General features: G+C 37.6%; 2 protein-coding genes across 12 annotated transcripts; one reads left to right on the top strand and one right to left on the bottom strand.

Moving 5' to 3' along the window:
• The first annotated feature begins 1991 nt into the window (after positions 1 to 1991).
• On the top strand, positions 1992 to 5841 carry LOC107222705 (N-acetylglucosamine-6-phosphate deacetylase). 2 transcript variants are annotated; one of them, XM_046743474.1, is made up of 8 exons: positions 1992 to 2264; positions 2338 to 2644; positions 2719 to 2993; positions 3148 to 3277; positions 3407 to 3495; positions 3581 to 3725; positions 3792 to 3968; positions 4083 to 5841. In XM_046743474.1, the coding sequence occupies exons 2-8, from the start codon at positions 2431 to 2433 to the stop codon at positions 4256 to 4258; spliced, it is 1206 nt and encodes a 401-aa protein (XP_046599430.1). In that variant the 5' UTR covers positions 1992 to 2264; positions 2338 to 2430; the 3' UTR covers positions 4259 to 5841. The 2 variants fall into 2 exon arrangements, with proteins under 2 accessions (XP_046599430.1, XP_015517672.1); XM_015662186.2 differs by having other exon boundaries at positions 1992 to 2644.
• Positions 4996 to 24971, bottom strand: LOC107222902 (mucin-1). 10 transcript variants are annotated; one of them, XM_046743458.1, is made up of 30 exons: positions 24724 to 24971; positions 16723 to 16880; positions 16032 to 16089; positions 15872 to 15942; positions 14217 to 14393; positions 13156 to 13254; positions 11967 to 12065; positions 11789 to 11887; positions 11541 to 11639; positions 11240 to 11338; positions 11057 to 11155; positions 10871 to 10969; positions 10682 to 10780; positions 10491 to 10589; positions 10284 to 10382; positions 10105 to 10203; positions 9670 to 9768; positions 9483 to 9581; positions 9266 to 9364; positions 9089 to 9187; positions 8680 to 8778; positions 8495 to 8593; positions 8296 to 8394; positions 8108 to 8206; positions 7549 to 7647; positions 7373 to 7471; positions 7130 to 7228; positions 6945 to 7049; positions 6454 to 6713; positions 4996 to 6374 (listed from the first exon to the last, which is right to left on the bottom strand). In XM_046743458.1, the coding sequence occupies exons 2-30, from the start codon at positions 16829 to 16831 to the stop codon at positions 6291 to 6293; spliced, it is 3042 nt and encodes a 1013-aa protein (XP_046599414.1). In that variant the 5' UTR covers positions 16832 to 16880; positions 24724 to 24971; the 3' UTR covers positions 4996 to 6290. The 10 variants fall into 10 exon arrangements, with proteins under 10 accessions (XP_046599414.1, XP_015517926.1, XP_015517951.1 ...); XM_015662440.2 differs by lacking the exon at positions 24724 to 24971 and adding an exon at positions 24425 to 24662; XM_015662465.2 differs by lacking the exons at positions 8108 to 8206; positions 24724 to 24971 and adding an exon at positions 24425 to 24662.
• Positions 24972 to 27181: the final 2210 nt, after the last annotated feature.

The following is a 27181-nucleotide window of genomic DNA, read 5'->3' as shown; positions in this document are numbered from 1 at the left end:
AACACAATTTCGAGAATATTTATAAGTTTATTTTGACGCGAAAAACGCATTTCTGTACCCGCAAATTGACTTTCATTTCGACTACCACACACCGCAACCAAAACGTGCTAGTTTTCGTGATGAAAACGAAACATGCTAGTTTTCGTAAGAAATTTTACGCATGCTGCTTTTCTTTAGATGCGTCGATGTAATCAAGTAATCAATGACTTAGATGCCTAGGATTGTTTTATACCTGTTGTTTTTCTGCAATAAATTCATCAGTTGCGCTACTAAATGATGTCTTCCAAGATTCATTGAAATAACTCACAACGCCGCTTAATGCATCAATTTTAGTTACACGGTAAAAAAGAATTGCAGAATAAAGGATCACACTACCGATCCCCATAAAGAAATTTGGATAAACATGATTTCGCTGATTTGTAATTCGCAGAAATACTCGCAGTGATAAACACGAACCTATTGAGGTTTGTTATTTGTTTTGAACGGTATGCCGCAACAACCTTCGCGCTACGCATTATATCACAACAAGTGCAGCCGCATGTAAATAAGAATACTTACGCTTCGATTAAATTTTTTCATACCCAAGAAATGACCTCAAAACGAACCACGCGTTTGTAATTACGCTACAATTGCAATTCACAAATGTGTCTCTACGTGAGAGATGCGATATGCGAACCGAAAGCCAGGCCTTATAGACACAAAACAATTGAAGTTCACGTTTTACAAGAACCGTTTTTTTAAAACGTAAGAAACAAAACCGCGACCTCGTGACGAAAGATTATCGGGGCATTTTCTTGTAACAAAACGCTTATCAATAACCAAAGTGTGCCTGAGAGTAATTCCAATCTGTCAATAATCTACCCAGATAGTTTTAGAAGGCTTTAATCCAAGTATCTGCACCGCAATAACACTTTATTTCACGATTAGGCTCAGCTTTTTAGGCTATATCTGGCTGCTAATCGATGGAACAAACTTGCTAACAGTACAACTATGAATTTGCCAAAAATCAGCGAAAAAACAATGAAAACACGAAGTTCGACACAGATACACGACAATTGAGATCGCTAAACCTGAAGTTGCACCAAACAATCACAACTCAATACATGAAACTCACCTTAGATAGTTTCAGCCTGTTCTTACTTCAATAACTGTTTTTATTCCTTGAGATACTCGTCTCAGCAATTCTTCGATTCATTCACGTACACAATAAATTTGTCGGCAAGCACTTGTCAAACTACAGTTTGTGATCTGTCGACGGTCGCGGCTCTTTTCCGACTATTCGAAAGCATATACCGCCGCTCAGCTCACGATCAGCTCTGACGAGACGATGAACTGCGCGCTGCGAATGCGTAGTGTGGCGACCTCTCGACAACGACCAGTTTCGCCCGTCGTCAGAGCTGAGAGCAGCGCCCCAGATCGTAAGCGGCAGCGTAAGCAGACGCTGACGTTCCGTCTCTGCGACGAATGATCGTTCGAGAACCCTCTCCCGAGCGGGAGCAAAAAATGCCGGTCACACTCAGCCAGAGCTGTGGCGAAAGAACCGCGTGATATTTTCATCAGAATTCTTTAATAAACGATAATTCATTATCTGTGATACTTATCCAGGCGTACCAATCATTTAGTTACCTGTTCTCCCTTCAATAAAGCTAATATAGCCTAAGAAAGCCAAAGTAGAACACATTTCCAGAAGTGGTTCCACCGAATGCAGAATTTCCGTAGTCTAACGCTTCAGACGTGAGTTCGAAATATATAACCACTTTCTGCGAAACAGGATACGTTGTATGAAATAATATAGACGTCGCACTGTAACGCACTCTATTTTTGTTATGAAAACGGTTATGAAAACGTCCTTGACTAAGAAATACCAGCGCATAGCTCTCCTATAACCGATGTCGTTCCGGTATTGTATACATTTTAATTTAATCTTTCCCGCAATTTGTGCTTAAAGATTCATCCAATTCGTTGTATAACCGTGATAAAATGTATTTGGCAGACGACCAATGATCAAATCTATGTCGTTGTATGATTTTTGTGGTAATCATCAAGTCCAGATTAACTTTGTTCCGCATCAGAGAGCAATGTTGAAAATTTCCCAATTCTGCACACATGCAATGGTACCAACCATACGGAGAATGCCGCTGTTGATCATCAGCGTGGTGTGGTAATACTGATGGCTCTGTTCGTAGACGTCGTACCACTGTGTGTTGATGATACTGTCACTTACTGTCACGTGGATATCGCGGGCAGTTCGGATTTTTTTCCAGGTTCGTTGAACCTCTAGATTTGTTTATACGTATCACGAGCATATATATGTCAACGCCTTCGTTCCCAATGCAGATGCAATAAGGAGAAAGAGATAACAATAATTGATGGGCGTCGAAGAAGCAACAGCTTACTGGCAACCCGGTTTTATTCTTGCTAGAATTTGAAATGGCTAAATCATCCAACAAGAAGTTATTGAAACAGTTTTACAACTGTGAAATCCTACGTGATGGGCAAATTGTTAGGGAAGATTTGTGGGTTAGGAATGGAAAGTTTGTTAACCCGGAAAAAATTTTTTACGTCGAGAAAATAATGCCAGATGTCAGGATTGATTGTGGCAACGCTTTGATATCACCTGGATATATCGACCTTCAAATAAATGGTCAGTAGCAAACACCTTATTTCTATACTTGAATAAAATTCAGATTTAAACAACAGTATTTTCGTATTTATCAGGTGGATTTGGCGTTGATTTTTCACACGACGTAACTACTGTAGAATCTGGCATAAATAAAGTAGCCAAAACCCTGCTGGCTCATGGTGTTACCTCTTTTTGCCCTACGCTGGTAACTTCGCCTAATGAAACCTATCAGAAGGTTTTACCCAAAATTAAAAAAAGAAACGGTGGCTCCGACGGGGCAACAATATTGGGTGTCCATGTCGAAGGGCCTTTCATAAATCCTATAAAAAAAGGAGCACACGAAGAAAACTTTATAAAAAAGTTTGACAAGGTTAGTAAGTGAAACTTTACCTTTCCACATTCAATTTTATCCAAAGCAAAGATTTAGCCCTTTGTGTTCTATTAGCTGAAAGTAATTAAGGTGAGAGGATTCAGCTTTTTATACAATAGATTTTAGAATCTTATACTAAAATTCTCATTCTCAGGGTCTACAATCTTTGCTAGACACATATGGAAGTTTGGATAATATTTGCTACATTACATTGGCACCTGAACTGCCAAACTCGTCGATTGTTATTAAAGAACTGCGTCAGAGAAATATCAAAGTCTCTGTTGGTACGATATTTTCGTTATTTGAATCTCAAATTTCACAAACAATATAATTTACCTGATGTCAAGTATATTGTTTTTAATCCACACACATTTATTTTTCTATATTTTTTATACTAATTTCTATTATTCTAGGACATTCCATAGCCAATTTAAGTGAAGGTGAACAAGCTGTTAAGAATGGTGCTACTTTTATAACTCATTTATTCAATGCAATGCTGCCGGTGAGTTACTTGAATATTTTACCCCAACTGAAAATTGTAACTTTGCATAATTGTTCTATGTAATGACCATACGATTTATTTTCAGTTTCATCACAGAGATCCAGGTTTAGTAGGTCTTTTAACGTCAATACGAATACCACAAGAAAAAATCGTGCACTATGGGATCATAGCAGATGGAGTGCATACGCATCCAGCAGCCTTGCGTATTGCTCATCGAACACATCCAGAGGGTAAGTATTACTTTGAAGTCAATTCATGTCAATGCTCAAAAATAGCAATACCTTGATTAATTCCAGGCTTGGTCCTTGTGACTGATGCTATATCAGCAATGGGTCTTGAAGAAGGCGTTCATCAGCTTGGACAACTTACTATACAAGTTCGTGGCGGATGCGCCTACATTGCAGGAACAGATACTTTGTGTGGAAGTATTGCAGAAATGTCCAAATGCGTACGATTCTTCAAGGAAGCTGCAGGTACCTTGACAGTAATAAAGTCAATTTTCGTATACAGCAATCAGTAATTGCTCATTGTAATATTTGTGAATTTTGAGATAAATTATAATCTCTGCACTGTTGTTCCATTTTAAGATTGTTCAACGGTTGAAGCTCTGGAGGCTGCCACGTTGCACCCAGCAAGAGCGCTTGGTATAGAATCTACTAAAGGTGTTTTGAACTTTGGTGCTGATGCAGATTTCGTACTGCTTACTTCAGAACTCGATGTAATATCAACCTGGATAGCTGGTGAACGAGTGTACTCTGTGTAATATTGTGAATAAATCAGGGACTGACCAAATAAGTGACTATGTAAGTAAGGAAATGGTTTAACAAAGGAAATAGTACGGTTAGTATCACAGCAAATTTTACCTCATTCCATTGATTAATGAGAATTTTTCTAATTATAATGGCTGTGAATTCTACATCACCCTTATTGCTTAGAATGACAATGGAAATTTATTTTCATACATGAAGAATTGATACTGTTATGATGATTAAGCAAGAGTGATTTATCCTAATCAAACAAACAAGTCGAATTTAGTCTATAGTTCCATCTGGGATTCTTGTGTCACTGGAATATGTGCGTTGAGTGGATCAGGTTTCCAAGCAACTCAAATCAAAATCTGAACAAAGTAATTGGTCTCTGGGTCATTAATGCAATTGTAAACACGATTACTCAGAATTCTTCGGAAATTATATTAGACTTGTGTAAGTCCAATACGTTTGAATACGTGATGACGAACCTTTTAATGGAATTCATACACTACTTACTTTTATAGGGTGCTCAAATGGATTATTGTTATTGGGAAATAACATGCAATTTTTATAATATATAATTGTTTTATATAGAATTGAATTATTTCAATTTAAATAAATGTGAATTTTATGTACGATTGATGACTTTTTACCTTTGAAAAAAATCATAAATCCAATTTGCGCAGGTGTACAAACAGCCACAAATGATTCTATGAATAACAATATGGAAAACAAAGATAAGCACAATGGCTTACAATGAAAAAGTTAAATTATTTTTATTATTTTTTTCTGTATAATCATACCCTGGCAAACTACAAGGGCGTTTGATGCGACAAATTTTGTGGAATGTTTACAGAATTACAATTACAACTGAAATTGCATACAGACAGGATAATATTCACTTATAAACTGCTAACATATCAGGGACAAGAATTTTTATGGAAATGTCTGCCTTGTGGTATTACGAAATGCAAAAACAGAAAAGAAAATACACGTGATTGCTCTACCAAACTTGATAGAAATATTTTTTTCTCAATTGATAAACTGCTCAGCAGTACATAAAGGAATAGATGCAGTTTAAATTATCTACATTAGCCGTATTCCTTTCATTAAAATTTATCTGTGCAATTGAGATTTTTTACAATTCCTAGGCCATAGCGTTTACGCAACAAATACTGAGTCGGAAGTGTGTAACTTTGCTGATCTCAATTCAAAGGGATATAGCTTATACTGAAAGCAAATAATACATATTATACTAAACTTGCGGAATATGTTCGTAAATATGCACTGTAAATATTTCTTGCAGCCCAACTCTAAGCACTGGTTTACTTTGCAGAATAAAATCTTTTGTAAATAAAAGTCTCGTACGAGTTTCCATAAAAGAAGTCGCTGTTTTTGTAGTAATTAAACAATATCTAGATGTTCAGATAACATTAACTGGATTGTGATTTACGTTGTAAGAGTTATGTTGGAGTTGGGCTGCTTCTCCCGTCAACAAAACAATAGATTTCGCTGAATATGTACCCTTTGTCGATTTGACTTTATTTTATAAGTAAACGATTTCGCACTTATAGATATTTCTAACACTCGGCACGGTCCTGCCAGCCAAAAAATGATTCGTTCTCCAGAGTCATACAATATTCGGGAATGAGTGAGTAGAATTTTCTCAAATATTGTATTGTAAAGGAACTCTCCCGCTAGTTCTTATTTTCGAATAATACTTCCGAGCAGTCTATAATAATAAAGAGTATAACAAAGCGCTAATACTTTTTTTAAAACGTATCCAACATATTTCTAACTTGTCTGTAATAAAAATTTTTCCTAAAAATTATACAGTGCTAAACACACGTAGTAGTTCTACTCTACAATAAACTCAGGCAGGCAACAACTGGACTTCAAGTAAACGAAATCATTTCACTTTTTTTGATTAGATGCATTAAATTTATCAACTGGCAAATAATGATATTTTAATTAATCATTGCAGGGATTAAAAAAAAAAAAAAAAAAAAAATTAACGTGCGTTAATAAAACGTAGTTTATTAGTAGTTAGCACACGGTGTCCTTCAAGTTACAGATGTACGGAGAGTGTCTGATGCCAAAAGTATGCGCTGGAGGAATGTCTAGCTGCACCTGTAAAAAAATATTAACATGATTTGTCGTTTTCTGACATTGAAAATATTGTACTCGCAATTAATTCAATATTTTGTACCTTTTCTGGGCAATGTGCACCAGGACCAGGAATCTTGGAGTGATCGTCGGGCAGTTGATAACGGGCGCTTATGCTGTACGCGGGACTTTTAGCTCTTACTGCATCAGCTTTGATGGCTTCGTATGAACCAGGACCTGGTACAAGGATTCTATCATCCGCGAAAGCACGTTGTCTTCCAGAGATGGAATACGCTGGTGCAGTCTTCTTATTTCCTTCTTTCGTTGAGCCGAGGACCGATGGAATGTTGTAGACATTGGGAGCTGTGTGAGAAGGTGAGTGAATAAATACTATCTTCATGCGAAATGTTACGATTGAATCTTAATTGCGTCGATGAATTTTCGGGAGCAACAACTGCTCCCGTGTACAAGCACATAGTCAACAATGTTACACAATTTAGCAGAATCAGCCGAAAGGATCAACTTTGAATCCCTTTGTTGTACAGAAGAAAACGAAAAACAGAGAAGACAGAGCAATGCTAGCTAGAAAGTTACCTGGTGTATCATTGAAATTGTTCATAGGTGGTCTAAGTCCGAAAGTAAACTGTAATGCTCTCTCGAAGAGAATCATAGCTTTTTCGGGGCTGTATTCTCCAGGTCCTTTAACGTGAACAAAAATATGTCACAAATCACAATCAAAGTTTAATAATCTGAAGCTGAAACTTTAAATCATTACGTACCAGGAACGTCATTTGGTTTTGAGGGATCAACTTTGTGTCCAAAACTATATCGGGGTGCGTTATCCAGGTTCATTTTCTCAGGGCTATACGTTCCAGGTGCTAGAGGTCATAGAAGTATTTTCAGTGGGAGGCACAACATGCACTTTCAATAAAAAAAATGTACAAGTGTTCTATAATACTGCAGCACTAGATAAAAACAATATTAACTACGACTAAGATATGTTGGACTTGCTACAACATTACCTGGAACATCAGTCGGCTTTTCCGAAGCTCCTTTTCCGCTAATACTGTATTGAGGACCTTTATCGAGATTCACCTTTTCAGGACTGTATGAACCAGGGGCTAGTATGAAGAAAAAATATGTATATGAGTTGAATAAGAAAAAGCAGAAGTAGTAGCTGAGAATCTTTGGTACTGACCTGGAGTATCGCTTGGCTTCTCAATAGGGGTTCGATGTCCAAAACTATATTCTGGCATTTTATCTGGATTGAATTTTTCCGGGCTATATGTACCAGGTGCTGTAATGAAATAAAACAATTTATGTCGCTAGTTGTTGAAATAAGCAAGGTGTTGCGAAATATAATTGAATCGTGTATAATTACCGTCTTGCGTATTTTGGTATTAATATTTAGGTCATGTTGCAATTCGTTATGATTAATGTTTTCTGCTGAGAAAAAGTTTAAAAAAGTTTGGTGCAAACTCAATACAAAAAAAAAAGAAATAAAATGAAAGCTAATTAAATTTGATTAAATTATTATTGTCAAAACTAATTAGCAGAATTATCCGGCCGACTGCAGGGATGGAACATTATTTTTTAGTATTGTAAGAAATTGCGACCTCCGTATGACTCTTACCCTAGGATTTTTAAATCCATCACTTTTATTGCGTGAAATGCTTTAGTGCGTTATTGTTAGATCGAACTTTCAATGTCCCATACTTACACTCAGGTCTACATAAGTTAGTAATTACTAATTTTACCTGGGGTATCACTAGGTTTTTCCAATGGCATTCTGTGGCTAAAGCCGTAATAAGGATCATGCTTCAGTTTAGCCTTCTCAGGGCAGTATGCACCTGGTCCTGACAAGTTAGTTAATCAATAAAGGAATGTTTATTAATTCATTATTAATATCTAACTACAAAACCGCCACTTTAACTGCACTACAAACCTGGGAAATTATTTGGTTTTTCAGATACCCCCTTTCCGGTTAAACTGTACTGTGGTCCCTTGTCAGGATTGTGATTCTCGGGACTATACGTGCCAGGAGCTTTAACAATATTGTTACAAAATGTAAGTGATATGAACAGTTACTTGTACAGAAAACTATTTTCTTTCACAATTGTTACACATGCTCGATGTATGCGTACCTGGAACATCGTTCGGCTTCTCAGGGGTACCTTTACCAGATAGACTATATTGGGGGCCTTTATCTAAGTTCACTTTCTCTGGGCTGTAGGCGCCTGGTGCTACAGAATGAATATTTCAATCAGATTAGTCAGGCTAAGTAGCTCTAGTTTCTTCGTGTTATTTGTGATCAGTGTGCAAACATTACCAGGGGTATTGCTCGGGTGATCTAGCGGTGTTCTGTGCCCAAAACTGTAACGCGGAGCGTGGTCCAGATTGGTTTTCTCTGGAGAGTATGTACCAGGTGCTGTAAATTATGCGTTCATTACGATCCTATCTTAAACGTTTGATGTGAAGCAAACAAACTTCTTGGCCAATAATTCGTTAATATTATAATCCAATTGTGAAAGTGTGAGAGGTTTGTTATGTCATGGCACATTTAAGGGTGGTAGTAACCAAACCATGTTAATGATTTTATTCTGCAACAGCTGCAATGAGCACCAGATGATTAATACAGTAATCTGTTATGGTATTTAATTATGTATAAATTACGATAAAGGTATGGAGATTTTAAGAGCATATTAGACTTGTTTTGAATTTATTTTCAAGTAATATACCAGGGTTGTCATTTTCTTTTTCGGGTGAACCTTTCCCGCTTAAACTATACTGAGGACCTTGGTCTAAGTTCACTTTTTCCGGGCAATAAGTTCCAGGAGCTATGGATAAATTTGCATGTCATACTGAGTTCGTAAGTGTTTGCACGAATTACTGTGTAATTTGATTGATCAATTCACCTGGGTTGTCGTTTGGTTTCTCTAGTGGTGTTCTATGCCCAAAACTGAACTGTGGTGCTTTATCGTGATTAAATTTTTCAGGGCAGTAAGTTCCAGGCGCTGCAAACGGATATTTATATTCTCACAGAGCTGAATAATCATACAGTGCAGTCGACATAGCTAGATATTTTGACTCAAGAACACATGGAAAATATATTCAGAGCAGTCTTTAAATTACCTGGAACATTGCTGGGTTTCTCAGGAGTACCTTTACCGCTTATGCTATATTGAGGGCCTTTATGCATATTCACTTTTTCCGGGCTGTAGGTGCCCGGTGCTACAGTATGGAATATTTGAATTAGGATCATTCAGACTAAGTAAATACTTTTCTCCCACATCATCTAAAAGCAATGTATGATAATTACCGGGATTATCACTTGGGTGATCTATTGGTGTTCTGTGTCCAAAACTGTAATGTGGAGCATTGTCCAGATTAAATTTCTCAGGAGAGTATGTACCAGGTGCTGTAAATTGTATGTTTATCATGATCGTGTGCTAAAGTTGACATTTTATTTGATCCGACCGAATTTTTTTGGTCATACATCAGTATTGACATACTCAAATTGTTAACGTGTTAGAAAATTGGGATGCTATGCATGTTTATAGTATGATAATGTCATGAATCTTATCGTTAGGAAAGAACTGACCAAACCAAGTTAATTATTTCAATCGATACCATGTGGAATAAGCCCAAAATTAATGATACAGTAATTTGTCACTGATATGTTATAGAGTACAATTTAGGAAAGGTAATTTTGTGAGAACATTAGATTTACTTTATGTATTCTCAAATCAAGTACCGGGATTGTCAATTCCTTTTTCGGATGCACCTTTTCCGCTTAAGCTATACTGAGGACCTTGATCTAGATTCACTTTTTCCGGGCAATAAGTTCCGGGTGCTATGGATAAATGTACATGTCATACTCAGTTTGTAGTCTTCAACTGGATTTCTGCGTAATTTTATCAATCATCAACTTACCTGGGGTATCGTTTGGCTTATCTAGTGGTGTCCTGTGCCCAAAACTATACTGTGGTGCTTGATGGAAATTCACCTTTTCCGGACAGTAGGTTCCAGGTGCTGCAAGTTAATATTTACGTTTACAGGTGCTTCGGTAAGTGCACGGTCGAATAATCACATTTTAAACTGCATAAGAATTAATGATTCCGGAAGTTACTGATAAATCACCTGGCACATCATTTGGTTTCTCAGGTGCACCTTTTCCGCTTAGACTATACAACGGACCTTTGTCAAGGTTCACCTTCTCCGGGCAGTAAGTTCCAGGTGCTGTGAAAGTAAATATGTGTAACAAACAAATGAAAAATTCAATTTTTCAAGACTCTCAAGTAACGTTATCAATTCTTGTCTTGAATGATTACCTGGTGTATCGTTTGGTTTATCGAGTGGCGTTCTGTGTCCAAAACTATACAGCGGTGCTTTGTCTAAATTTATTTTCTCCGGACAATAAGTACCAGGTGCTATCAGAGTAGAATATAATATATATATATTACTCAACTTTCCACAAAAACATTCAGTTTTTTCAACTTAAAAAAAATTAAATAATATACCAGGTGTGTCACTCGGTTTTTCAGCTGCACCTTTTCCGCTCAAACTGTACTGTGGTCCCTTATCTAGGTTTACTTTTTCCGGACTGTATGTACCAGGTGCTATAAGTGGTTGAGTATTAATTACTTAACAGCCGTTGTGCTAACGGTTTCTGATTTGAAATTGGGAAAATAAATACAACAGCATACCAGGTGTGTCGTTCACTTTCGCCGGAGCCCCTTTTCCACTCAAAGAATATTGTGGGCCCTTATCTAAATTCACTTTTTCCGGGCTGTACGTACCAGGTGCTAAAATTTTTGAAATATAATTTATGCCCTAACTATCGTGTCAAGTTAGTGTAGAGAATTCAAAGCATAGTAATAACAACGTACCGGGTGTGTCACTTGCTTTTTCTGGAGCACCCTTACCGCTGAGGGAATACTGTGGCCCTTTATCTAGATTTACTTTTTCTGGACTGTATGTACCAGGAGCTGTTAAGGAATTGGTAGTGTCAACAGGGGAACATGTTTGATACAAAGTATTATTGTTAAGAATTGCACCATATTTCCACAAAAATTAATCGCTAGTTACAATTTAATTCTGAATGTATGAATGAAATATTAAGCAAGAAGCACGACCGAGGCACATTGGTGGCACCCTTCTAATTAATATTATCATGCATCTATCAAGTACCTGGAACATCGTTGGGTTTGTCCACATGACCTTTTCCACTCAAGCTATACTGAGGTCCTTTATCCAAGTTAACTTTCTCCGGGCTGTAAGTGCCTGGAGCTACAAACAATCGATTCAATTTACATGTGATTTAAGTGACTAGAGGCTGTGTGTGTTGTTGCGTACTGATAACTTTTATTTTAAGTATAATCCCAAGTAATGTGGAACTTGAAATCCATCATCAAAGGTAATTTAACGTAAATTAATACCTGGTGTATCGTTTTGTTTGTCAGGCGGTGCTTTCCCACTCAAGCTGTACTGAGGACCCTTGTCCAAATTTACCTTCTCGGGGCAGTAAGTTCCAGGAGCTAAGCAGATACCGTTGGTTATGGGTGAGTCAAAATAATGAAGAAAAGTTTAATCTTAATCGTAAGGTTGGACGTTTACCTGGAGTATCGCTCGGTTTTTCAGTCGATACTCTGTGTCCGAAACTGTACCTAGGTGCCTTGTCTAGATTTACCTTCTCAGGGCTGTACGTGCCTGGAGCTGGCGAAAATAATATTTTTAAACAGTTTTAAAATATGCTCAAGAAATATTTGCTCATAGTTTAGTAGTAACACATCTTATATAACGAACTAGTCTAAATATTTTTACATATAAGATTTCTTGCTACATTGTAAAGTAATTGCTCGTACCCTCTAGCAAATTTAACTAGGTGAGAAAATGGCGGGAAGATATACTGTAAGATATACTCAATTTTACGTGCTCAGATATTCGAAAATTGAATATTCTAGGGTAGTTACATTTCTTACGTAATAGATGATCAAATTGATGATAGCAGAAGTATAGTTTTGCGACGGCAATAAGAAATAAGCCAATACATTTACGAAAAAAACTTGCAACTACTTTTTAAGAATTCATATAAAATCTCTAGATATGGTATAGAAGTGCAAAGAACTACGAAAGTATGTGCCATTGAATGTATAGTCATTGGTGCCAGTGGCGTCATATCTGACAATGAGTAACAAATGATAAGTATGAGCAATTATTCTACATCGTCGTTATTACTTAGGTGTCAACAAGCATAAGTACATATTAGTTGAGCAACGAACGACTAAAGCTACTTTATACTGAATTCAAATTCTGTTTAAACCCTGCATGCGGAATGTAGTATATACCTAATTCTTGATTAACGATGTTAATCCTTTGTGAAACGTTTCGACATCAAGTGCGAGATTCTGGCGGTTGCAAGTATTCCTGTTAATGCAAATGTGAGAATGCGGAGGAAACTTTGTATTATATTGATTAATTGATTATTTTTTTTCAGTCAAGTTATTACACGAGATGTGATTTAATTGTGAAACTGAACAGAAATGAAATAAACTTGAATCGATTTAAATTATGGGAATTCATTCCTCAGTTTCGTTTTACATACTGCCTATATGTGGATCATGACTTTGACGACCAATTTTCTTTCACAAGATTATGAGACATAATTGAGGTGAAATAATTGTACACGACGATAACTTAAAGGAAGATAATCGCAAGCTGCTACTGTTGATTAAGGCTAGGCATGATTAGTAGTCAGTTTGGAAACCCGATGTTACAAAGATTTCAGGGTACGGGTCGTAATTACCAGGGACTTCGCTAGGTTTTTCTTGTTGAACCTTCGCGCCGAAGCTGTACTGAGGGGCTTTATCCAGGTTGACGTTCTCTGGACAATATTCACCCGGAGCTACGAGTTGTACAGGGGAATAAAAAAGTTTCAAAATACTGAGAATACAACCTTGCTGTTTTTTCTTTCACAACAGAGACAATACCTGGAGCTTAATCAGGGTGGCTACACACCTGGAAAACCTGGAAAATCTGGAAATGTCAGGGAATTTAAAAGTGGTCATAGGAAACCTGGAATTGTCAGGGGATTTTTAATTTTGTCATGGAAGAAACTGAAAATATCAATTTTATATTATGGGAATTAGAAATGATTTTTTTATGGTAAAAAGTTTACTTTTTTTCGTTGAGAAAACAAATTGGCTTAAACTGACTTCTTAGTACAGCATATTTTTCTTCGATTCGAATTGAATTTAAACCGAGTATAGAGTTAATAACTCGAATAATTTAGGTTTTAGTAACTTACTAAAACTGGGATATGGGAAAAGAAGGTTTCAGGTCCTGGAAAATGTCATGGACTTTTTATTTCCGGGAATTTGTGGCCACCCTATTTATGTATTGACGCATTTACAAAATGAACAATTAACGGGGCATTTGGTTTCACATTTTCACTAAAATTTTCGAATAATTTCGTGTATAGATTCTTGTTTGTCAATATTCATTTGCAAGACTGAATCGAGTATAAAATACATGATGTACATACATAGATGAAAGTGTTTCGGTCTGATTCTGCTAAATTTTTATGATAGACAATAAAAATTAACTATACAGTTCTCATTGACTTATTGAGTTTTGCGAAGGAAATATCACCGGCAAACGTTCGTTTTCCGAGTATTCGTGGAAAGTATAATGAAATCTATAAATAGAGTAACTTCCACGCGAAAGAATTGATCAGAATCACATTTTTCCGATCTTGTATTTAACGTTGCTTTTCCCAGCTTCTCGATTTTCATTTCGCTTGGAAACTCTTTCATTTAATTTCACTTATTTATATATTTTCTTTCATTTCCCGAGAACTGCACTTACCTGGTGTTGAGTTTGGCTTTTCCGTCTGCGTCTTCACGCCAAACGAATACTTCGGCGAACTGTCCGAGATGACTTTTACGGCCTTTTCGGGATTGTAGTCACCCGGGGCCGGAGTTTGTTCAGTTTTACCATTTTTCGTACGTCCGTGTAAAGAAGCGGCCGGTGCTCCATCTTTGCCTTGAAGCGTAAACGTAGACGGTAATAAAAAGAAGGCCTTGAGTATAAACCGGTGTATTTATGCGTTTGTGTCAATTCAAATTAACCTTTGACATGGCGCATGACTTCTCTGGTACATAATCGAATTATCTTTACATTGATATCAATCACTGCACTGATTCATGCTCAAAGTATCTATTCTGTATTCTAAATCTGTATGTTAAAATTGTTCAAACATTTGTCAAAATATCGACTAAGACTTGAAATATCGAAAAATTTTATCGTGTACATTCGTGTACACTAGGACGGTTCAGAAAGGATTTTTTTTTTAGATTTCGCTCTTCTCCGAGGTTCATGTAATTTTTCACTAAAAAATAGCTTTCCCGACAGAGCTGGGCTGAAATTTTTTTTTTATTTTTATCATCAATGTGTTAAAAAAAATCATACAAAACATAGCCACCGAAAGGTTTAAGGATATCTCAACATTGAAATTCCCGAAAATAGCTTTTTTCGAAAATTCAACGTCGTTGAGGCAGTAATAAAAACAAATTTCATCCTAGCCCTTTCGCGTGAGCCATTTTTTAGTGACAAAATACAAGAATCTCGGAGAAGAGCAAAATCTGAAAAAAGGCTCTTTTCTGAATGCTCTTAGTGTACTACGTACTTGCAGAGAGTAAAATTTTTTGAAAATTGCACACATTCCCCGTCGCCGGCATCGAACCTATAACGAAAAGTAACTATCGATTCGTTACGCCGGCTGCGTAAATCATTACTGCCGTAAATTTGTATCGCAACAAACTATGTATAATATACAGATACACGATCGATCGCTGTTACAGAAGAGGTAACGAAAATAAAGAAAAAATTGTTCAATTAAAGTCTCACAAAGTTCTCGTTTGCATAGCGATAGCCAAGCAGTCGTCGGGTATCGACCAAACGGTTTACGGATACCAATAATAATCCGTGTATAGGAATTCTGGTAAACTATTGTGGCAAAATAGAAAAAGAGAAAAGCTCGAAGGCTGCGGAATACATGGACTGCCCGTGACGAACTTCTATTAAGAAAAGCAAATAATAATTGGCCATCGCGGATACCGCAACCGTGAATAAGTCGGAATATACGATTCGGCAGAGAATGATTTTATTTTTATTGGGGGAAGAAGTTTCTGGATTACTGTTAACCCTTCCAGTCACACGTTTTTTTGTTACTTTCGTTACTCGAGTGATTTTGGGGTCGCTGATCACGAATCTGAAGTTAGAATTTGATAATTTCTAAATCCAAAATGGCGGATCCAATATGGCGGATGCAAAATTGAAAAACCTATAAAAATTTGATGATTCTCGCCCAAACTCGGGGCTTTTTGCGATCGCTGATTAGAAATCTGAAGTCAGAATTAATAATAAACTGTGATAAGGCTAGGACATGGAAATTTTTTAGATGGGTCCCTGAGGACCCCACTGCGACTGAAAGGGTTAAGACACTCGTTTCGATATCTTACCCTTCGCGCTGAGGCCAGAAACGTTGTATTGACCCGGACCAGGTCCTGGACTGTTGTTCTTGTTCGCGTGTCTGCAATAAACGCATTCGGTATTCGCGTGTTAGTTAAGCACATTTGATTATGCAGCTCTAAATTACCGAGACTATTCTGCCAAGATTACCTGCTGCCAAAAGAGAACGCCGGTGCTCTACCTCTCTTTGAGTCTGGAACGGTTTTCCCTGTGAACAGAAACGGAACGTAAGAAGGAAGGATTCAGAAATTGAAAACGATTTGAAAACATGCAGAGACGACGAATTTTCACGTATAGGGAAAGCGAACGATTTCGGTTACATGGGGTTCGATCATCGATCGGTCGCAAAGCCTGCCAGCCAATGCTTATGTCGCTGCAATTAAATTTCATTTTGTATTCCTCGGATCCCCGTCTGAAGGAGGATTTGTCTCTAACTGGGTCAAGGCGCGAGCCACGCCGTATTTGTCTCATCGAAGCCATTTCCGTAGAATTCCCATGACGAAGTCCAAAGTAGAATTGCCTACAGTGTGACCTAAGCTGTAATACAGTCTGTCGAATAATCGGCAAGTGATTCAACGATCCAATAATAAATTGTGCTTCTGAACATGAAACCTTTTTCTGTATACCGATGATTTCCAGATTTGTAAATAAATTATGTTCTGAAAATTAGCCGGTATAATTATTAACTGTGTTATTGGAGGCCTTGATCTTCCGATAATAAACGACACGGGTAACCCTGACTGTTTTTCGAAGTAGAAACTGACTTACGTTATAGACGCGCGGACACGAACCTCAATGAAAATATATATCGGAACAAGTTATGGGCATATAAGATGTTTACCTATGAGTGATGGTAGAGTCACGCAAGCTGGTCCAGGACTGCTGTATTCAGCTGCGATCGGACCCCTCCTCTTCGTTGGGCTCCATGGTCTCTGGGTCATACCTCCCATTATCCTTTATGGTGTATAATTGACGAGGTCGTTCGTAGCGTTCGATTCTCTGTAAAAGTAGAAAAACCATAAAAAAAAAATTAAAAATTAAAAATATACATAGATAATAAATGACCAAACATCTCGTAGAAAAGCCCAGGAACCGTTTGAGAGTTCAATTAAGCGCATTTCAGTACGAGATACGCGTCTGAAATTGCTTTGTAACGGTTCTGCGCTCCAGATAACTTCCCCTCTGATCCTCTCTGAGAGTATCGGTTGTGCAAAGCGGATGATAGCCGGAGTGCTCGATAAAATCGTTTGAAAAATGAAAGAGTCGTCGTAATCTCGAGCATAAAATGCGAAGTCGAATGAGCTTTGGATAAAAAGCTGCCGCGGTAAATATACGAACTCGTGAAAGAAAGGCGACATCACCCCTTGCGGATTAGCGGATTTTTGAAGTAAGCCGCGATTATCAACGGCTTCGACAATCGTCGATAGCTCTTTGCTTCTCCTCATTTTATTAAAAAGACCTCTGCAGACGTGGCCGCGTATTGCGTCAGTGATGGCCTCGAATGGCATGGAGTCAGGACGCGCCATATAAGTGCATGCCCATGGCAGACTTTCGTCTCGCCCACCGAGCCAACCACGATCATGTCTTTCCCTTGATTTGGTATATAGTTTGCGCGAAAAAAAAATACAAAGTTCGATCCCGGCCGAGAAATGAGTCAACGCATCGCGAGATTGATGTTCGTAACGTTATCGTAGGAAAAATCGGTGTTTTATTAATTTTACATTGACTTTCAAGGAGGCAAGATTTCAAAGCACGAGTAAATAATCCCTGGCTTATCTCATTATCGGTTCGTAAAAAATCTGATACTTTCGTTACGCTGCTGAAATGAGATGAGAAATTACTTTCCTCTCACGGCACACGCAGAGAAATAAATTGCTGTCTTGGCTAGATTATTGCTACTTTAGCAATTTTCGATTGTAAACATAGAGCTTGCAAATTATTGCGGCTTGGGCATATGTAAATCTGTCTAATCGGCATTGTGTACGTAACTAAAATTAAAAAAAAAAAAAAATAACCATCGATCGAATGAATTAAAACATAAACGTGGATCAGTTATTATTTTTAAAATTTTGAATTTTGTTTATCAATAGTGTATTTTTATATTTTTCGTCCTAACTCTGAATTAAAATAACAAAATGTCTGTTGGATCGAATCACATACGGTAATCTCGATATCTTCGCACAAAAAATGCTAGAAATTAAAGCTGCATGAAACTATAAAATAATAATAACGTATCCCTGAACGATTCAAAGCACCTACCATTTTCGGTAAAAGAGGTTATTTTACACACGCGATCGCACTCTTCAACACCATCCTTAGTTCACTGCTCGATTCCTTATGCCTTTAAACATGTAGATGCCATCTGGTTTCATCCCCTATCGCTCCAATATGCGACTTACATCTTCCATTGTATTTATTTTACCACTTTCATGGGTAGACGGCCACTGCACTTTCAAATACAATTGAATTAACTTGCTCTCATGACCAGATCCGACAACATCTTGTTACACAGAGCACATTAGGTAATTCTAACAATCGTACTCCAGCTAATGGAGCAAAATGAAGTGTTGCATAAAGAAAAAGGGTTGTTCTATTGACAAATTAAGCGTCAGCGAAGCACCGATAGCTAATACAGCAATTTCATTTCTCTGACAATCAGTGCAGTGAGGCACAAATCGATTGCATGCTCATCCCATGCGCCCTTATAATTTGTTGTTAAATCTCGCGTCGTTGCTGATGTAGTTCATAATCACCGCCCCATTGATATAATCGATATTTTCAATTAAACGCGCTGTCGAGTTTATTTCCGTCTGTTACATCACGGTTTGCATAATTGTGAAAACACAACGTCGCTTACATCATTGGAACAGTTTGCCGATAGTTTATTTGCAATTACAAACCGTATTGTTAAAGTTGAATACGTATTTTCTCATAACTTCATTACACAGCGTACGTTGGTTTAGTTTTTTACTTGACGCAACTATTTCCTCGATATACAAAAATTCTCCAAGTACCTAATTCAAATAAAAACCGATTGTAATAAGAAATTATACGTAAAGCTTATTTCATTGTGTAACGGCATAAAAACGGCATTACTAAAATAACAGCAAGAATGTACAATGACGATAACAACACCGTAGTTTCCTCCGTTTACTCGCTCATCCTGTGTAATCGGCTCGACATTCCTGCTGCAGATAGCTTGTCTGACTAATATACTGATCGTGAGTGTTACAACTTACTTCGGTACCAGCTTTATGGGAATAACTGTACTGTGATTCTGCGTGCATGGTTTAAAGTATGCTGAGGCGTTGTCTGGACGTGTGATTGGAAGACAGGAAACACTTGTTTTGTTCCGACGTTAAAACAAAAAGTTCAAATGCAGATGAAACGCGACAAGAAAGTGGAAAAAATAAACCCTGTCACATCGACGTCATTCGGACGCTTTTGAATTTTCTCTATTTGGTCAACGGGCCAGCAACTTTCAATGCATATACATACATATATATATATATATATATGTGTGTGTGTGTGTATATATATATATATATTTGTTCATGCGTGTGTGTGTGTAGAATTGTTTCTGTGGGCGATCCTAACGTCGTCCAATTACGGATCGAAACGACTAGAACATCAAGATAGAGATCTCTGACCTCTTTGATTCGAGAGTATGCGCATGTTATTATAAAAAATAAATGTGGGGCGTGTGTTTTTCTATTTTTTTTTTTCTCCAATCGTTTTCCTTGCCACCTTTATTTGTCGCTTAAGAAGAATTACCAGTTCCAAAGATCGCCGTCCTGCATAGAATAGGAGCGCATGCTTCGAAAACGATGAAACGTATCCTGTGATCTTGATTTTTATAATGTCAAGAACCACTGAATCGTAATACCTACGTAGTACGCACACACCGTGTGGTCGTAACTATTGTCGAGGTGAATTATACTCTCAGATTGGTAGATGACGGAATCCTGGAGGTCATTTGTCAATCAGCCTTTTGCGAATTATCTAATTTTGTATTCACCGTTACATGGATAGTTGTGGGCACTGCCGTGCAGCCAATAGGAGATAACGAGATGTTATTCCATCGTGTATACCCGTAATAAAAATTAATCGCCACCCGGTCAAGATTCTGATCCGCTGTTGTAATAATTCACGGTTAATAATTCATTCCGCGTATCGAAAAACTGTGATCTTATAATATTTGAGCGTTAAAAATCAAATCAGTACCTCGGATCCCGCGAGATTCCCGACCCGGAATTTTTTAACATCGAGTATATGATAACTACACGTAACTCATCGTCAGTCCGAGCTGGCAACGATTAAAATTAATATCCTAATCGTTAATCCTCTTGTATAATTTCTGCTCGAAAACGTGCATCACGTGAGGAAAAAAACGCAAAATTAATGCAATTGGAAATAGCCAAATTACAGACAACGTGGTAAAAATATATGTTTCAATAGACCAAGAGTGAACAATATCTGTTGTTCGACCGGTTGACCTCACTGGTTTATATAAAGTAACTCGAGCGGTGATCAACGTTACAGCTTCCAGGGAGCGACACGTCAAATGTTTAGTTGATTAAAATTCATCAGATGATGAAATTACGCGAAGGTGAAACAAAACGGCAAATCAAATCTTCCCGTGCCTAATTCGTTCCAAGTTTATCATACGTCTATCCGCTGCACATCTAGGCTTGTTCATTTGAGCCGACTTTGACCTCGCCGCGATTGCATGGGATGAGTTAATAACCAATTTCAGCCTCACGATCACCTCGACTGCACGCAATATTATCCGAAAGGCAGCTGAACAGTCGTTCATTCGGATTATAGAGCTTCATCCATTAAATTATACCTGAGACTTTTCGCTCCGTTTTCGAGTAAATATTTCTTTGCAATTCGCGCTTCATTCCGCGATTATGACTTATCGTAAAGCTTGTACCTACGGTAAATCACGTGGATCTACTATCGTACGTCAAATTTCATTCCTTTCTTTTTTTGTGTTTATTTTTATATTGTTTTTTTACTCGTATCAACCTTCGCGAATGTTTGGAACAACTTTGGTTTGCCATCATCGCCCGGCTTACGAACATCGCTAAATTTGTAGCATGACGTCACTCGATCGTTTCGTCAGTTTCTCTCGTCACAGGTAAATACACAATAGACTGTAAGAATTAACACATCCGTGTAAATACAGAAATGAAGAATTTGTTTTCCTCTCTCTGTCTCTCTCTGTCTCTTTCTCTTTCTCTATCTTTCCTTCATCACCTTCTCTCAAACGTCCCGGAGGCAATAAAAAAAAAAAAAAACAAATGTATTACGTAATTGTAATTAGCGGAGGTGATTACTATCAACGTCGGGTTCGGTAGGCTGCTGATCGACGACCTGGGCATAGCATCCTCGTTACGGTCAGTGGACCGAAAAAATTACAGTTGCTGGAGGGTTTTGAATCGAGGTTAAAGGAAAATGAAAAAAAAAAAAAATGACATAGTATAGGTGAGAAAATAAAGGAATAAAAACTTCCTGCCTCGTATACCTAGATGTATAGATATGTATAATATGCCTACATGTGTTCCGTATTCTTGTCACGTGTCGCTCTAGCCGGTGTAAATAGCGTTTTAAACGAATGTAATAATCAGACATGCTTCTCATGTTTGTAACCGTGTTTATTATTTTTCGACAAGGATCGCACGACATTTTCGTTTATCGTCTTACGATGTCAGACGCTTGTAATAATTACAGAGACTCCGGTACTCCGTGTAATTGCTGTATCGCGTTACGACTTGAAAATATCTCCGATTCTTCGAATAACCGCGGAGAAATCGTGCAATAGGTATGCGGTACGATGTTTGAGCTCTGAAACTTACCTGCAATGCACCGGCCAAACCACATGTTTTACTTTTAACGCACGTTTATTGTGCATCCAGAGTCATGTCCGTGTTTTTGCTCTTACGATCGTGTACAGTTCGTAGTCCGTGTAAGGAGATGAAAGCTTGTAACTGCTCGAAAACCTCGGTGTATACGCTCATCTACGTAATATATTGACGCAATACCAAAATAACTCTGATATATCCTGCCGACGATTTTTTTCCCCCAGTTTCGTAGTTTTTATCTTATTTTACGAATGGAAGAATAGACGTCGAAAGTAAATAATGATTATTTTACTCTCGTGGTTGTCGGTTTTAGCTCGATTCTATCCTGATATTCATCGAATTATTGACACTTTGACAGCGGTTTTGCTTTTTACATACATACGTTTACGTCGCTACTTGTTTTATAGGAGTAATTTTCTATTGAAAGAACAGGTCTTGATGTACTGCTCACATTTGAATAATTAATGCGGGGAAAAGCGCATTTCTCTTCGAGAAATATCGCGGGCAAAACTTTCCCTGTACGTAATTAGTTCCACTGTTTTTATTGCTACTTCGACCAGGCTTATGGACACATCTATACGATGAAATAATTGAAAACTACTAGATTTATGCCTCTTATTTTTCATTGTACCGAGTATTGAATTTTTCTGCGGAGAACAGGTTTTGTTTTTGGTTTTTTTTTTTTTTTTTCCACTTGGCAGATGATCACGTGACGCGTGACCAAATAACGCTTCAAGTGAAACATGTTTGGGTGTAAATAATAGATATGAGTAAAACGTTTTTGCGAAGGTTAAATTTTAATGTAATTATACCTAAGCATGGCTCGAGTAGAGTATCTGAAAATTATACGCTGACGCGAGCAAAGCTAGGAATGCGTTATGACACGATGTTATTTTGCTTTCGATGCTAAATTTTATTCTTGTCGAAAACCGTGTTTGTCGAATTTCTCGAAAGAAATTTTTTTCTTTCACACATGCTAGTTTTAATCAAACATTTATTGGATCTAAGAGAATTTTAGTGAACATTGGAAGTGAATGATCTTGCGGTTAAAATAGGAACAAAAATCGGTGAAATACGTTCGATCGAAAAAGCGATAATTGTGGCTCCGCTTAACAATGATACGTGTAAAAATAAATCGCATGAATACAAAGATACACCAGTTTCGCAATAAGTCAAGTCGAGTGAATATCAGGGATTACATCGAGACGCTTCGCTTCGAATGGTCGACTGTTGTCAGTATAGCTAATCCGATTTACAAAATATGCGATGATCTGTACAACGCTTTACGCTTTCGGTTTACTCTCAGATTCACTCGTACGAACAACATCGCGACTAAGCAAATAAAATATGCAGTACGTGGCTGAATAAATTAAAATCTTAACGCAATATCTGAGATGAACTGCCTCTTTGCCAGTAAATAAATAAATAAATAAAAAGGAACAAGCCGGTTGCCGTTTTAATCAGCTGTAAAGCTCCGAGACTTACTCCACTATGTACGTACTCGATGGAATTCGGAGTTACGTTATCAACTGTGACTGCTGCATCGCTAATAAACTAAAAAGATTTATCAGCGCAGCGCAACTTATACGCATTAGCTAACGCCGGTTAATCCAACGGGTCATCCGATATTTCATTCCCTAATTCCGTAAAGTGCTGAACACGAAGCTAACGGATTGATTTTACATCAACCAGGGTTTGTTTTGTTGACATTCGATATAATTTTCATTCATGATATAACACGCAAGTTCTTTTTACGCACGTAACGCAATCCGCCTCGTGATACGTGAGGTCAGCTCGTAATGTACGCTAATCTAAAATCGTTCAAACCTCATCAAGTAATTTTCCGTATTCCGACGACAAGACGACGATGATTATAAGTTTGTCTCAAAATCTATCGTATCTAAATTCCAAACGATTTTATCGCGATTTCCACCAGCATTTATCACTCATTAATTAGGAGGAAGTGTATACGAATATAGGGTTGAAAAGGTTTGAGAATTTTGGCAATTTATAACTTTACATGAAATCATTCGATTCGATTGGAGTTTGTTTAATTCAGAATTATGTTTGTCAAGCTTGATTCGATCGCTTTTTCATTAAAGTAAATTATAGCAAATTTTGTTATAACCATTTCACTGACTGATATGTTTTTCCGCGTCGACGATATCTCAAAAACGGCTCAACCGACTCACTTGAGATTAGGAGACAGTATTCTTGGACAGTTTATCCTCATCGCAACGATTCGAAATCATTATCTTATCTCACAAAATGGAATCAGTTTGAGGTTGAAATCCGACTTTTCGTTAGAAAATTCACGACCTTTTACAAAATTATATAAAAAAAAAAAAAAAAAAAAACAGGTATGTGGCAAAGAGGACAAACTATCCACGAATGCTGTGTACAAATTAAGAGTTAATCGCTTGATCACTTTTCCGCAAAACATGTCACTGAGCGAAACGGTTGATTTTATTGTCAATAACAGTGCTTCCTGTTAATATCTCTTGATCAAAGAAATACGTAAACGAAGCTCGATATACATGCTCTCGAATAAACCAAGCCTCGATCTAATCGAATAATTGATCGTCGAGATATAAATTTCCAAAATCAAGCACGTTTTTTCAACCGTCTACTTCTTTTTACCCCCTGGATCTAGTCTGACACATCGTTTCCACTTACCACTTACGCGGCGCAGGGGTGAATTCGCCTTTTGACGAAAAGTTTCTCTGGCGACGTACGATGTTCGGTTTCTCTCACGTCTACGTATTAAATCCAACGAGAAAGGGCAAGAAAAAAAATCAGCGATCGAATCGAACAGCAATCGCGGGACGGGCTCTTTCCAAGTCGATCTCCTCGGTCGGCCGACTACAAACTGTCAACTCGCATTCCACATGGAGTTAATACTCCTCTGTTTCCCTCTCCGATTCACGCACGCGTATTATATGCCTCGGCATCACGGTAGGCATAGGATACAATACCTTTCTGGGATAACGGACCGGGCATCATGTGTAACACAGACGGATGAGGAGAGCAGAGGATGACAATACCGATTGTATCACACACCTTTCTCGCCGCGTATTCGATTCTATATTTCGGGTTTCATAGTTTAATCGCCTCGTCTAATTCCGTTATTTCGTTATGAACCCGAATGTATGCGCCTTTATCCACCTCAAAAAATCCCGGTAATACCAGGTATTCACGACCTCCCGCCCACTTCCAAGTAAACCGTCCAGACCCTCTTACTCGATGCTACTACAATCTGCATGAATATTTAACAGCGACTTATCGGGTCTATTTTAGAACAGATAAAATGATAATGCACGTACTGCAGTATTTTCGAGGCGCGCGTCACTCGTAATTCGAGCGCTGAGTCTGACTACGAACGGCTGTTTTTACTTTTACCGAACGAGTGCAACTCCGGTTGCATATCTGCAGGCGCCGACGACCAAGCGCTCTTATCCAAAGTTCAAGAAAGAGAGGAAAAACTGTTTGAAAAATATTTGCCCCGACAGCGGTGAACGTGAATGAAACAATGTCTCTACTGTGTAATGGTGACGAAGCTGAGCAAATTTCAACAACACAAGCTAAGATAACGACGATATGAGAAAAGGTTTTTTAATTAGAACTTTCAGAATGTTCAAGATCTGCTGTTTTTGATCCGATTATAATGTTTGTGGGCTTATTTTCCTCGTTGGCCGGATATTTACGTATTGTTTGAAAAATATTCGAGACATCTCACATTAAAGTATAGCTATATCGCGAAAATATAATTTCTCACGAACATTCATGGTATACCGGGCTTACATTAATCTATTTTATTCCCTCTGGAGATAACTATTTGTAAATATTTTTTCAGACGAGACCTGGAGATCTTGATTGTACACAGAATAAACCCAAAACATTAGAATCGGATTAAAAAAAAACTATAGCCTAACGATTTTGAACGTTATAGCTATATTACCTTTTCTTCAGCTGACGATGTCATTGTGTTATTTCAATTTATTCAGATTAATTCCAATTACATGGCAAGGATGTTGTTTCGTTCGTGTTTACTGTTATTAGCGCAAATAACATTGCTGAAGATTTTTTGAATGGTTCATTCTCTTCCTATAACTTTTCATTCAAATTGTGGGCCCCATTTATCATTAATTAATGCAATCGGCATTTTTCCACTTACGAAGGGTTTTAAAAAGGAATTGTCATCTGTTATACGGTTCGTGAATATTGCGTGAAATGTACCCTATTATACATCGAATTATATATTTCTAACGAATCTGGTTATGATTTGCAAGGTTAATATTACACTGATGCATGAAGGTACGGAGAAATATGAAAAGAACGTGGGTGCCGGATTCAAGCGCATTGCCAATAAAGGAGTCGACTGTAAAGTTACCGTGAAAAAAACAATCAATGACGCGTGACAATCTGAAAATAAATTATGTCGATATCAATTACAAGGTGCAGCATTGTTGACTTGTCAACGTTATATGGATTCATATTATACCTTTGACAAGAATGTGGAGATAGAATGATAACTCAATTTGCTTCACAGAGATAGGGATAAACAATATTCTCATTCATCTCTCCAACAGAATAATTCACGGCCGTACAATATGCGTTAATCATGAGTATCTGAGTGAAGAAATATATGCAAAAGGTACTTACGAGTACTCTTATACTTTACATATTATGCCATTTTATTACGTTTTACCACATGGAGGACACTTGGGGAAACGTGTTTATCCTTCCGAGAAAACCTTCACCTATTTCCGAGATCATTTTTTCCCCCAGTTTTGAAAAAATGTATTATTAATTCGTCTAACACGAGAGCAATGAAAAGATATACACTCCTAGCACCAACTAATACGAAATTTAAAGTTATTTTGATCTATCTGGCGTATTATTAAAACCAAAAAAAAAAAAAAACATCTGCTTTCGGATGTAAAAACGACGTAAATAAAAGTCGAAGGATATTTGACTTGAGTCACTCGACCAGAAGCTTGCCATGCCTACACCGGTAGAATAAATTATACCTATATATACACTTTAGTCGCGTCAGATTCGTAAGCAGGCTTGCACAAAAATGGTAAAATCTGTGGGCGTAATGCCATTGAATCGAATTCGATTCCACATCCAACTAGAGTATGTCTACAGGGTGATCACAAACTATGGAGATATCAAATGTGACTTGAAAGGAAAGAAATTGGCTGACTTGGATTATCGAAAAATTTTTGAAAATTTCGCGACAAAATAGTAAAGAATAGAGGTTTTATTTCGGTTGACAAGGGAAGAGCCAAACCTTTCTCTCGCGGATTTTGACGGGTCTCAGGTATAATGAAGGCGGATCCTTCCCGAGTAGTAAACTAACGGCATTTTGTTCAATAAACTGTAAGTTCGGAGAAAATTTTCGGGGGCCCCCCTTTAGCATTAGATCTC

Source organism: Neodiprion lecontei, chromosome 6 (genome assembly GCF_021901455.1).
Source record: "Neodiprion lecontei isolate iyNeoLeco1 chromosome 6, iyNeoLeco1.1, whole genome shotgun sequence".
NCBI lineage: Eukaryota > Metazoa > Arthropoda > Insecta > Hymenoptera > Diprionidae > Neodiprion > Neodiprion lecontei.
This window is presented reverse-complemented; position numbering and strand designations above follow the sequence as displayed.

Bases quoted from the DNA above. Each gene is read 5' to 3' on its own strand.
- LOC107222902 (XM_046743458.1), bottom strand. From the start codon at position 16,831: ATGGGAGGTATGACCCAGAGACCATGGAGCCCAACGAAGAGGAGGGGT. The intron at 11,156-11,239 runs GTACGTTGTTAT...CAAAAATTTTAG, and splicing joins AAAAGCAAGTGACACACCCG to CACCTGGTACGTACAGCCCG. The intron at 10,781-10,870 runs GTATATTATTTA...CTACTCTGATAG, and splicing joins AAAACCGAGTGACACACCTG to CACCTGGTACTTATTGTCCG.
- LOC107222705 (XM_046743474.1), top strand. From the start codon at position 2,431: ATGGCTAAATCATCCAACAAGAAGTTATTGAAACAGTTTTACAACTGT. The intron at 3,278-3,406 runs GTACGATATTTT...CTATTATTCTAG, and splicing joins AAATATCAAAGTCTCTGTTG to GACATTCCATAGCCAATTTA. The intron at 3,726-3,791 runs GTAAGTATTACT...GATTAATTCCAG, and splicing joins TCATCGAACACATCCAGAGG to GCTTGGTCCTTGTGACTGAT.